At 41.7% G+C, this 13,047-nt stretch overlaps 1 protein-coding gene across 2 annotated transcripts in view; it reads left to right on the top strand.

Moving 5' to 3' along the window:
- The window catches only part of IGBP1 (immunoglobulin binding protein 1), a 33,478-nt gene extending 20,680 nt beyond the window's left edge, over window positions 1-12,798 (top strand). The window contains exons 7-8 of one of the 2 annotated variants that reach the window (XR_002913006.2): window positions 8,843-8,961; window positions 12,318-12,448. Coding sequence is in view for 1 of the 2 variants with exons in the window: in XM_009234950.3 (XP_009233225.1) it covers window positions 12,318-12,466 (149 nt within the window). In the remaining variant the exon portion in view is untranslated. Of the gene's footprint in view, window positions 1-8,842; window positions 8,962-12,317 lie in introns of both variants that reach the window. The other variant, XM_009234950.3, reaches the window with a different exon arrangement.
- The last annotated feature ends 249 nt before the right edge of the window (window positions 12,799-13,047 follow it).

Genomic DNA, 13,047 nt, shown 5'->3' on the forward strand with positions numbered 1-13,047 from the left:
CTCCTGTTTGTGAGATTCTCCTGTTTTATAGACAGATACATGTCTATTGCTGTATAACAAATTACTCTAAAACTTAGCAACTTAAAATAATAAGCATTTATTGTATCACATAGTTTCTGAGGGTGAGGAATTCAGAAGCAACTGGGTGGTCCTAGCTCAGAAACATTCATGAGGTTGCAGTCAAGCTGTCAGCTGGGGCTGCAGTCTTCTGGAAGCTTGGATGGGACTAGAGAATTCACTGCCAAGCTCATCGATGTAGCTGAGGACAGGAGGCTCACATAGGGTTGCTCACAACAGCTTCCGTTCCCCAAAGTGAATGATCTGAGAATGACCAAAATCAAAAGGCTCAATATCTTTTATAACCTAATGTTGGAATATGACTTCTGCCCTATTCTGTTGGTCATATAGACCAACCCTGATACAGTATGAGAGGGGACTCCATAAAAGCATGAATACCAAGAGGCTGGGATTGTTGTGCACCATCCTTGAGGCCCCCCATCACATAATTTTTTTTTTTTTTTTTTTTTTTTTTGGGGACGGAGTCTTGCTCTGTCGCCCAGGCTGGAGGGCAGTGGCGCGATCTCAGCTCACTGCAAGCTCCGCCTCCTGCATTCACGCCATTCACGCCATTCTCCTGCCTCAGCCTCTTAAGTAGCTGGGACTACAGGCGCCTGCCATCACACCCGGCTAATTTTTTTTTTTGTATTTTTAGTAGAGACGAGGCTTCATTGTGTTAGCCAGGATGTTCTCAATCTCCTGACCTCGTGATCTGCCCACCTTGGCCTCCGAAAATGCTGGGATTACAGGCGTAAGCCACTGCGCCTGGCCCCCATCACATAATTTTAACTCTAAGTAGGCCGGGAAGTTAAAGATGAACATTGTATTTCCTGGAGCAGCCACTTAAAAAATAATTTATCAAGAGAATGAGAAAACAAGCCACAACCTGGGAGAAGATACTTGCGAAACACTTATCTGATGAAGGACTTTGTGTATTTTACCCAAAATATACAAAGAACTCTTAAAACCCAACAATAAGAAAAGGAGCAGTTTTAAGCCAGGTGTGGTGGCTCACACCAGTAATCCCAATACTTTGGGAGACCAAAGTGGGAGGATCCCTTGAGCCCAGGAGTTCAAGATCAGCTTGAGCAACATGGTAAGACCCCTCTCCACACACACACAAAAAAAAGTTTTAAAAAACTAGCCAAGTGTGATGGTTCGTGCCTGTAGTCCCAGATACTTAGGAGGCTGAAGTGGGAGGATTGCTTGAGCCTGTGAGGTCGAGGCTGCAGTGAGCTATTATTGTGCCGCTGCACTCCAGCCTGGGTGATAGAGCAAGAGCCTGTCTCAAAAAAAAAAAGGGAGCAGCCTGATTAAGAAGTGGGCCAAAAACCTTAACAGATACCTCACCAAAGAAAGTATACAGATGACAAGATAAGCATGTGACAAGATGCTCTACATCATGTCATTAGGGCAATGCAAATTAAACAACACTGAGATACCACTATACACCTGATAGAATGGCCAAATCCAGAGCACCTCAAATGTAAATAGAATAAACCTTCAAATTAGAAGTCAGGGATCGATGATCAGGTCTAGCTGCATGCTGTCTATAAAAGATACATTTTAAATATGAAGACAGATTGGTTACAAATAAAAAGAAGAAAAAAGATAATAAGTGGCTCACGCCTGTAATCCCAGCACTTTGGGAGGCCAAGGCAGGCGGATCACGAGGTCAGGAGTTCAAGACCAGCATGACCAACATGGTGAAACCCCATCTCTACTAAAAATACAAAAATTAGCCAGGTGTGGTGGCGCACGCCTGTAATCCCAGCTACTCAGGAGGCTGAGGCAGGAGAATCGCTTGAACCCAGGAGGCTGAGGCTGCAGTGAGCCGAGACCACACCACTGCACTCCAGCCTGGGTGACAGAGCGAGACTCTGTCTCAAAAAAAAAAAATATATATATATATATATATATATAGGTTGAGCATCCTAAATCTGAAAATGAAAAACCTGAAATGCTCCAAAAATCCGAAACTACTTAAGGCTAATGTGATGCTTAAAGGAAATGCTCACTGGAGCATTTTGGATTTTCAGATTTGGGTTGCTCAACCAGATATGATGCAGATATTCCAAAATAAAAAACAAATCTGAAATACTTCTGGTCCCATACATTTCAGATAAGGGATACTCAACCTCTACCATGCTAACAGTAAGCATGAGAAAGCTGCAGTAGCTATAGTAATATCAGATAAAGTAGATTTTAAGACGAAAAGGTATTATCAGAGATTTTAAAAGGGCATTTCCTACTGATAAAGTGGCAGTTTATCAGGGAGACATAGCAGTCATAAATGCGTTTGTGCCTAATAATTTTCAGATTATTTACTTGAATACTTACAGGCTACTGTAGGGTTATTCATTGGCCCAATTTCAATATTGTTGTGTCTCAAGGAACAGAGAGGCCTGGGGCAGGGTTGGGATAGCTAGTCAGTGGAGCAGTCAGAACATACACATTTACCCATTAAGTTCTCCGTCTTCTGTGGGCATGGTTTGTGGTGCTCCAAAACAATTACACTGGTAATACCAAAGACTAGAGATCACCATAACAAATGAAATAATGAAAAAGTTTGAGAAACTGAGAATTACCAAAATGTGGCACAGTGACACAAAGTGAGCAAATGCTCTTAGAAAAAGGGCACCAATAGACTTGCTTGCTGCAGGGTTGCCACAAACCATCAATTTGTAAATAAATAAATAAATAAATAAATAAATAAATAAATAAGTCTCTGCAAAGCACAATAGAGTGAAGCACAATAAAACGAGGTATGCCTTCACCTTCTTTTCAGATACCCATGGAACATTCACTAAGGTAGGTCATATACTGGTCCATGAAATAAGTCTCAATAAATTTTCAAAAATGGAAATCACACTGAATATGTCCTCAGACCACAATGGAATTAAATTAGAAATCAATAATGTACCTAGAAAATTCTCAAATATTTGAAAATTAAACAGTACACTTCTAAATAACCTATAGGTCCAAGAAGAAATTAGAAAGAAAATTAGAAAATACTTCTAACTGGGAATAAGTTCAAGAGATCTGTTATACAGCATGGTGACTGTCGTTAATGGCTGGGTGCGGTGGCTCACGCCTGTAATCCTAGCACTTTGGGAGGCCGAGGCGGGTGGATCACCTGAGGTTGGGAGTTCAAGACTAACCTGGCCAACATGGTGAAACCTCGTCTCTACTAAAAATAGAAAAATTAGCCGGGCGTGGTGGCAGGCGCCTGTAATACCAGCTATTCGGGAGGCTGAGGCAGGAGAATCGGTTGAGTCCAGGAGGCAGAGGTTGCAGTGAGTCAAGATCACGCCATTGCACTCCAGCCTGGGCAACAGAGCAAAACTCCATCTCAAAAAAAAATGAAAATAAAAATAAAATACAGAGTAGATGTTAAGTGTTCTTACTGCAAAAATAACAATGTGCAAGGTACTGCATCTTTTAATTAGCTAGATTTAACTGTCCCATAATATATACTTCAAAACATACTGTACACAATAAATATATGTTTGCCCATTTAAAAATAAATAAAAGAGAATACTTTGAACAGAATTACAGTGAAAGTACAGCATCAGAATTTATGGGATACAACTCGAGCAATGCTGAGATGGAAATATGTGTAACTTTCAACACTTGTGTTAGAAAAAAGGAAGATAAAATCAATTGCCTAAGGTTTTACCCTAACAAGGGTGGGGGTGGGGGCATAGGGAACAAAGAAAGCCCAGAGTAAATAGATGAAAGGAAATAAAGGCAGGGAAACTAGGGGTGGTCATGGTTCTGGTAGTAATGCACAAAAATTGGACACGTGTATACTCCCATGACCTGGCAGTTTCACTCCTCGGTATATACCTAAGAGGAGTAAGACCATATGTCCACAAAAGACCTGTACAAGATTGAACATAGCAGCATTATTTGTAATAGTCCATAGTGAATACACCACTCAAATGCCCATAAATAATAGAATGAAGAAATAAATGTTGGTATATTCACACAATGGAAAACTATGTAGCAATAAGGTTAAACTATAACTTGTTCGCTATAAGTGACAAATATAGCTGAATCTTGAGAAAAAAGCCAGACGCAAAAGAGTATATACTGTATGATTCCATTCATACAAACTTCAACAAACAGGTAATACTTGTGTGTGCTGGTTGAAAGCTAGTAAGTGTTCACACTTAGTTGGGGATCATGAATGGAACTGGACCTACAGGGTCTTCTGAGGAGTTAGAAATATTTTGTATCTTCATCTGGGTACTGATTACATGGATATGTTCAATATGTGAGAGTTCACTGAGCTATACAAATGTTAGTATACTTTTCTACATGTATGTTATACTTCAGTGAATATGAAAAAACCCGTGGACAATATTTATAATGAAAATAGGTGGCAGTGTATCCCCATGAACCTCACAATAAAAACAGGTAAGGGCAAATTACCCATAGCCACAAGATCCAGCAGTTATTGGCATCTGTGCAGGAGAAAACCAGAGTTGACAGGCTATCTGAAAAACTTGACAAACAGAATTCCAAAACAGTGTATTCCCTAGAAAGAATGGCAGTCCAATTTAAGAACTGCAGTTGAAACTGGGAGGGATGAGTACGAGGGACCAATAGTCAGAAGGTCTGAAAGGGATAGAGTAGTCTAGTCCTTAATGAACTCTTGAAGTTGATCCACCAGGTCTCCCTTCCAGGACAGGGACTCACACTGAGGAGAAATTGCTGAGAGTAGAATTGAAATTAAGCAGGACAGAAATAGAAAAAGAAAGAAAAGGTCCAGATGAAATTAGGAGAGAGGACCAGAACCAGGAACTCCGATCAAGCAAGTAATCATATTTCTTTAATTCATATAAAAACAGCAGAAAGGGAGCCCTTATGAAGTTAGAAAAGCTACTCTGAACCATGCTTCTTTCTACAAGTTTAGGAAAACATTTCACGTAAAAATGAACAACAAGATTGTGGTGATGGTTGCACAACTCTGAATATAAAACACTGAACTGGGCTGGGTGGCTTGGCTCACACCTGTAATCCCAGCACTTTGGGAGGCGGATCACAAGGTCAGGAGTTTGAGACCAGCCTGGCCAAGATGGTGAAACCCCGTCTCTACTAAAAATACAAAAAAAAAAAAAAATTAGCCAGGCATGGTGGTGCGTGCCTGTAGTCCCAGCTACTTGGGAGGCTGAGGCAGGAGAATTGGCTTGAACCCGGGAGGCAGAGGTTGCAGTGAGTCGAGATCGCGCCACTGCACTCCAGCCTGACAACAGAGTGAGACTTTGTCTCAAAAATAAAAAACCAAAAAAAGAAAACCACTGAAATGTATACTTTTAAGTGGGTAGATTTTATAGATTGTGAAATACAGCACAAAGTTGAGAAAAAGGGAACAGAAAATTATCAAAGTCAAACCCTACACAAAATTATTAGAAGAGAAAAACACTACAGAAAGACACGCTCAAAAAAACGGAACAAATCTGAAACATGGTATTCAAAAAAGAGTTGGAAGATATTCAGAAAATAACATAGGACATGGAAGGACAATATAAAGCAGGATTAGAAAAACTCAGAAATATGACAACTTGGGGAACATGAATCATTTCAGAAATATAGGCTAAAGTAGAAGGAAACAAGAATGAGTGAACACAACAGAAAATGCCTTGCTATGGTAAAAGGAAGGAAAATTTTAAAACGAAAAAAAAACAGGGTTTGAGGAAAAGTGACATATACTAAAGATAGTAAAGAAGACCTGGCATATAGATAATAGGATTATCTGAAGAAGAAAGCCAAAGCAAGGAAAAAGAATAAATGCTAAAAGTTAATATTAAGGAAAGTTTCTTGAGATTAAAAAAGTTGCCCAGGGGGAATCTCTGTTGGTGTTGGGTGTGACGCGACCCACAGGCAGCCACAGCAGTGCTGTGTTCCAAGGCACAGGTGCTCAGGGTGGCTGTGGAGCTTGGTCCTGGGTCCAGTGTCTTCTTGAACTGCTGCGGCACCTGTGACATGGGTGCAGGTTCGGTCTCAGGCACAGGTGGATGCTGCTCTCCCACCAAGCCGAAGACTGTGACTCTGAGGCCCTTCTCAGTAGCTTGGGCCCAGGGACAGGGATGTAGCTGTGATTCCTATCCTGGCGGTCAGGACATAGTACTGGCATGGCTCTGGGGAGGGAGGGGTGTTCCAGACACTCAGACCCCAGGGAGCAGGGCACAGTGGCAATTCAGGCACCAGGAAAGAAGATACTGTGTAGTGATGACTCTGGACCCTGGAAGCTCTATGAGGCCGGGTGCAGTGGCAACACAGCCCCAGGAATGGTGGGGCATAGCTGTGGCTTGGGCTCCAGGGGGTGGGATGCAGTGCAATGTTGGCTTTGCTCCCCAGGGAGGTGGGACACCTCAGTGGCTCAGACCCCGGAGGGCTGGTCCAGATCCAGGGAGGTGGGGGTGCTATTGCTGTTTGGCCCAGAGAGCAGTGTGTACAGATTAGCCAAGGCTGTGTTTCCCTGGGGGGTCCAGGGACCCGGTGCCATGCAGGCTAAGGCATCAGGGTCCCAGCTGCCCCGCTGGGCCAAAGCTCCAGTTCCCTGGGGCTGAGGCACTGCACCAAAGAGGCACAACTGCTCCCCTAAACCAGGCCCAGCTTCTCCACAGGGCCTGAGCTCCTGGTCCTGGAGGGCTCGAGCGCCACGGTCACTTGATAAGAAAAATCACACCGTGTACCTGGGAAATAACCCAGAATGACCAACAAGACATACTCTAATAAAATTTCTGACCTTTAAAGAAAAAAAAGCCACAGACTTCTCAGTAAAAATGGTAAGTGATTTATAAAGGAAGGCAACTTAGGTTACCCTCAGATTTTTTGAGATCTATACTTTATGCCAGAAGAAAGAAGAAAATGGAATAGCAGGTATTTAAGATACTCAGAGGGAAAAAATGTGAGCCAAGGAACATTATACCTGGTAAAACTGGCTTTCAAGTATAAAGAGTACAAATGTTTATCAACATGCAGGAATTCAAGAAATATTGTTCCACCATCCCATGAATTTGCTAGAGAATGAGCTTCAGACAGCCAAAGTGTTGAGAGACATTGAAATAAGGACAGGTAGCAAGCGTTAAATGTACAGTTACTTGTAGAATTAAGATGAAATGAGGATTAAAAGGGAGATGGAATATGTAATGCCTGTGTGCCCAGATAATGTAGATAACTTTTTAAAAATGGAGAAATGGGGAAATCATGCAAAATTTTAACAGTTCTCAGTAATTATATTGGTGGGGTGTCAAAGTTAGTGTTATTATTCCAAGACTATGTATAATGTGAGATAATATAAATGAACAATTATTAGATAATCTAATTCTATCATCCTCTGTCTTTTGAGAACTAGGACTTTTAATGTGAAAGAATACAGATGTAATTCCAAAGAATTTAGATTTTTTTTTAAACCCTGTAGTACTCCATATGAACTCATGAGAAATTTTATTTAAAAGTAAACATACACACACCCCCCCCCCCCACTTTTGCTCTATCCACTGAAAAGGCTTAGAAACAAGGACCAGCCCAGTAGCAATGAGTATACCTAGTAACTCCAATTGTGATACAGAAATATTCTTCCCAATATTCTTTCTTTTAAGAAATCAGGGTGTCTTAGAGAAATAACTGACTACAATTCTGGGGCAGGAAATGTACAAAATAAGCTTGGAACATCTTGTCATAAAAGATAGGGAAGGAGCTTTCAAAGACTACTGGGGTCATATCAAGAGCCAATTTGAAGATGTTTCCACTGGCCAATTTGGTTTCACAGAGGATAACTGACAGTAGCAACAAGTCCATCCAACACCCAAATCTTGGTTTCTAATACCATCCTCTAATAAATGAACCAGGGCTCCTTGGAGAAATAGCTGATTCTAGGGCTGAGGCAGGGAACATACAAGATGAACCTGGAGCATCTCGTAGTCAGATGATAGTCAACATATGATGGGGTTATATCCTGGTAAAACCATTCTAAGTTGAAAATATTGTTAAGATGATAATGCATTTGCTACACCCAACCTACCCAACATCGTAGCTTAGCCTAACCTACCTTCGATCTGCTCAGAACACTTACGTTAGCCCACAGTTGGGCAAAATCATCTAACACAAAGCCTATTTTATACTAAAATATTGAATATCTCAAAATATGAGGTATAGCTTTTACTGTATGCATATCACTTTCACACCATCATAAAGTTGAAAAATCTTAACTCAGGGCTCTCTGTACTAGAAAACAAGAGCTCAAAAAACTGTTGGGGTGTTAAAGGAACACAAGAGCCAGCTGCACCCTCACAGCCCAAAACTGGGAGAACTTAGGCAGGAAAGTAAATTTAACAGTATTGGATTATCACACAAGGAATAAAATGAATACACACAAGTCCACTGTGATAGAAATAAGTGATTGAATAAGTAAATAAATGAGGGAGAAGAGATAAATCTCCCCTACAGAAAAATTTCAGTTAATTTTGTGTAGATACTCCTGCTTCAAGGAGGTGTAGCATGACTGTGTACCCCGAAAGTGTGGGCTGTGCTTAGTGACTTGCTTCCAGAGACTGCAATGTGGAAGGAGAGAGGAGAAGTAACTTTAGTTGGAAACCTACAAATACCACTTTGGTCAGGTCATCGAGGTTATTATGTGTGAAGTCAGGTTGATAGCATATATAGTATTGTCCTCCAAAACCCATAACCCTAGTCTAATTCTGTAAAAAACAGGCAACCCAAACTGAGGGACATTCTACAAAATACCTGACAAGTACTCTTCAAAACTGTCCAGGTCATCAGAATGAAGGAAAGTCTGAGAAAGAGTTACAGCCTAGAGGAGACTAAAGAAACAGACAACAAAATGTACTGTGGTGACCTGGATAGGATCCTGGAACGGAAAAGGGACATTAGGTAAAACCTAAGGACATTTGAGTAATGTATGCACTTTAGTTGTTAATAATGTATTAGTATTGGTTCATTAGTTTTATCACAGAAACTATTAATGTAAGGTTAATAATAAGAAACTGGGTGTGATTATGTGGGAACTCAGTACTATTTTCTCAATTTTTCTGTAAATTGAAAACTTCTAAAATTAAGAAGTTGATTTAAATAGTTTTTTAAAACAATAATTGTGGGCTGGGTGCAGTGGCGCACGCCTGTAATTCCAGCACTTTGGGAGGCTTAGGTGGGTGGATCACTTGAGGTCAGAAGTTCAAGACCAGCCTGGCCAACATGGTGAAACCCCATCTCTACTAAAAATGCAAAAAATAGCCGGGCGTGGTGGCACATGCCTGTAATGCCAGCCACTCGGGAGGATGAGACAGGAGAATCGCTTGAGCCCAGGAGGCGGAGGTTGCAGTGAGCCAAGATCACACCACTGCACTCCAGCCTGGGCGACAGAGCAAGACTCCTTTGTCTCAAAAATAATAATAATAGTTGCAACTGGTTGAAACTCATCAGATATGTTTAAATCTCTAAGTTCATAATTATATATATATTTTTATTTTTTTAGAGGTGGATCTCACACTCTGAGCCCAGGCCGGGCTCAAGCAATCCTCCTGCCTCAGCCTCTTGAGTAGGTAGGACTACAGCCATGCACTACCATGCCTGGCAGATTTTAAAAGTGTTTTTCTTTTTTATAATTTTTTGAGCCAATATAAGCGTCATAAATTTTTTTTTTGTAGAGACAGGGTCTCGCCATCTTGCCCAGGATGATCTCGAACTCCTGGGTTCAAGCAGTCCTCCCACCTCAGCCTCTTAAAGTGCTGTGATTACAGGTGTGAGCCATCGTGCCCGGCCCATAATTATATTATAAAACAAGACCAAATTATTCAACCTCAGAGGCTAATAAGGGAACCCAATATCTTGAGAAATGGTAAATAAAGGGAAAGGGTCAAGTATTTTATCTTTTCTACTAGGTAACCAAATAGTAGTTGATGAGGGGAAGGCTCTCTTTGTAAAAGTATTCCAGTTAATTTTAAAAAGTTAAAATTAAGGGTGTCACCTTTTTGAAACCCCCCAATAAATGAATGGGTCTCGGCATTGAGCATCAACAGCTCCTAACATTACAACGAGACAGAGATATTTACATACCTCCTGATGAAGGAATGCAGCACCACCTATAATTATAATTCATGCTGAAGGAATTAAACTGGAGTCAAATCAAGCCTCTGTATTCAGCTGCCAATCTGCAGAAAATACAAGAGGACATGTTAGACTGCATCATGAGTATGCAATCAGCAAAATCCAGTCTTTGGGAAACAAACTCTACAGGTCATATGCCCCAACTTCTTCAACAGATAACTTGAAAGAAAGGGATGGAGGGGGAACCTATAGATTTAAAAAGATATCAAAACATTTTTAAATAGGCAAGGCTAACCTCAAAAATATGATGCTAGGCCAGGTGCAGTGGCTAACACCTGTAATCCCAGCACTTTGGAAGGCTGAGGCAGGCAGATCACTTGAGGTCAGGAGTTCGAGACCAGCATGGCCAACGTGGTGAAACCCCATCTCTACTAAAAATACAAAAATTAGCCGACTGTGGTGGCAGGCACCTGTAATCCCAGCTACTCGGGAGACTGAGGCAGGAGAATCACTTGAACCCGGGAGGTGGAGGTTGCAGTGAGCCAAGATCACACCACTGCACTCCAGCCTGGGAGACAGAGCAAGACTGTCTCAACAACAACAACAAAAAAAGATGATGATGCTAAGTGAAAGAAGTCAGCCGCAAAAGATCACAGATTACATGATTTTGATTTCATGTATATGAAATGTCCAGAATAGGCACATCTATGGAGACAGAAAGTTGATTCATGGTTCTAGGAGCTGGGGGCAGGGAGGGAAGGAACGGGAATTAACTGTAAATGGGCACAAGGGATCTTTTGGGGTTATAGAATTTTTTAAATTGGATTGTGGTGATAGTTGCACAACTCTGTACTAAATACATTGAGTAAAAGATGAATGTACAAATGGACAATTACAGTGTCTAGTGGTATGCACTTGGGTAATAAAGCTGTGATGAACTCTAGGAAGTTATTACTATAAAAAGCAGTATAGAGGTTACTTTTGCAGGGGAGGAGGGTTGATTTGTATAATGTACACAGAGAGGCTTTTGGGGTGGATACAGGAGATCTGTTTCTTGACCTGAGTGGAGGCTATAAGGCCTCCTTATAAAAATTTGTTTTATATGTACTTGTGTGGTTTCCACCATCTTTTATTTTATAGTAAAGGGTTTAAAAAAAGAACCAGGCAAGGTGGCTCACGCCTGTAACCCCAGCACTTTGGGAGGGCCGAGACCAGCCTGGGCAACATAGGGGAAGACCTTGTCTCTACAAAAAATGTAAAAATTAGCCAAGTGTGGTGGTTCATGCCTGTGGTTCCAGCTACTCGGGAGGCTGAGGCAGGAGGATGACTTGAGCCCAGGAGTTCGAGGCTACAGTGAACCATGATCACACCACTGTACTCCATCCTTGGCAACAGAGAGAAACCCTATCTCAGAACAAAAGACTCCTGAGCTGTTAGAAGAGATCAGATCCCCACACATTTCATTCATAGTAATGAGACTATTTCTCATGAGCAAAGTCAGAGTAGCCAGGAAAATGCTGCTTTACCTCACAAAGGAAAAAAAATGCAAAAGAGATGCAGCAGTTGGTTTAATTTCTTTTGGGTGTATACTGCATGATAAGTGCCATTTGGACCTCAGAGCCTATTTCAAGCACTGCAAAATAATAACGTAGGCATTCTTTTCTGGTAGGTCCAACTGCCCTGTGATTTTCAATTTTATGCACAAAAACTTATGTATGACTATAGTAAAGGAAATGGATGGAGGAGGAAACGTCAACTGCAATCCCACCCCCCTGGCAACTCACAAATCACAAATTCATAAATATTTTTTCTTTCGTGTTTTTGGATTGCAGGGGTTGTTTGGTGGTGGTGGTAATGTTTTTGTTTAGAGGCTTGGAGGGGTGGGTGTTGGCCATTTTTGCAAGAATTATCTTCCAAAATAGAATTCATTCTGAGGGGCACCTTTTATGATTTTTGCCTTCTTGTGGAAACCACTCAGAGCATCCTTTCGTACTATTTTTTAACATGCGATATATTAGGTAATGCAAGTTCTCTCCCCGCTTCCGCCGGGCTCAGGGTAGGCAGCTGGCTGTATTCCTGTTCTCATTGCATGTGGTTGTGCTCAGAGTGGAACTGAGGCCCCTGACGTTACTTATTAACATTCCCTCAATTTCTCACCTCCCTTTCTAATTTTTCCACTTTAGAGGAATTCAGAAAAGCAGCTCAGCAACAGGAAGAACAAGAAGAAAAGGAGGAAGAGGATGATGAACAAACACTCCACAGAGCCCGGGAGTGGGATGACTGGAAGGACACCCATCCTAGGGGCTATGGCAACCGACAGAACATGGGCTGATCTTCCCACAGGACTGCAGGGTGCACAACTCCCCCACCAAGGAAAACCATGCAGTCCTCCCCTCCCTGGGCTCCCGCTTCAGCTCTGTACAACGAAGGCAAAGATGCTAAATCTTGCTTTGCATTCAATAAAGTGTCAAGTGATTAAGTGTGTATTTGTACCTTAGATGATATGAGCCAGCAGTCTTGTTTTGGCATCATCCTCATCACGTATTCCAGTTTCTTAAGTGGAAGGAAAAGAGTGCTGAGAAATGGCTCTGTATAATCTATGGCTATCCGAATTCTCTGAAAAAATAATAAAAGTCCCCTCTATTACATGAGCCTGTACGGAAATATGGCTATCAGCTGCTTTTTTTGATGGGGGAGTGGGGACATTTAGCTGTGGGTCTCTGGGCTTATGGGGAGATGCCCTTTGATGTGGGCAGTGAATTGGTCCAGCATCAGATCTGCCCAGGCATTCTCCTTCCTACTGGGCATATGATATGAAGCCGTATAAGTAGCACCCTGCACCATGAAGCAATCCAGCACTCTACAAGGGGAGATCATAAAAGCCAGAGCTTTCCCTGCCACACAGCACTATTC

This window comes from Pongo abelii, chromosome X (genome assembly GCF_028885655.2).
Source record: "Pongo abelii isolate AG06213 chromosome X, NHGRI_mPonAbe1-v2.0_pri, whole genome shotgun sequence".
NCBI lineage: Eukaryota > Metazoa > Chordata > Mammalia > Primates > Hominidae > Pongo > Pongo abelii.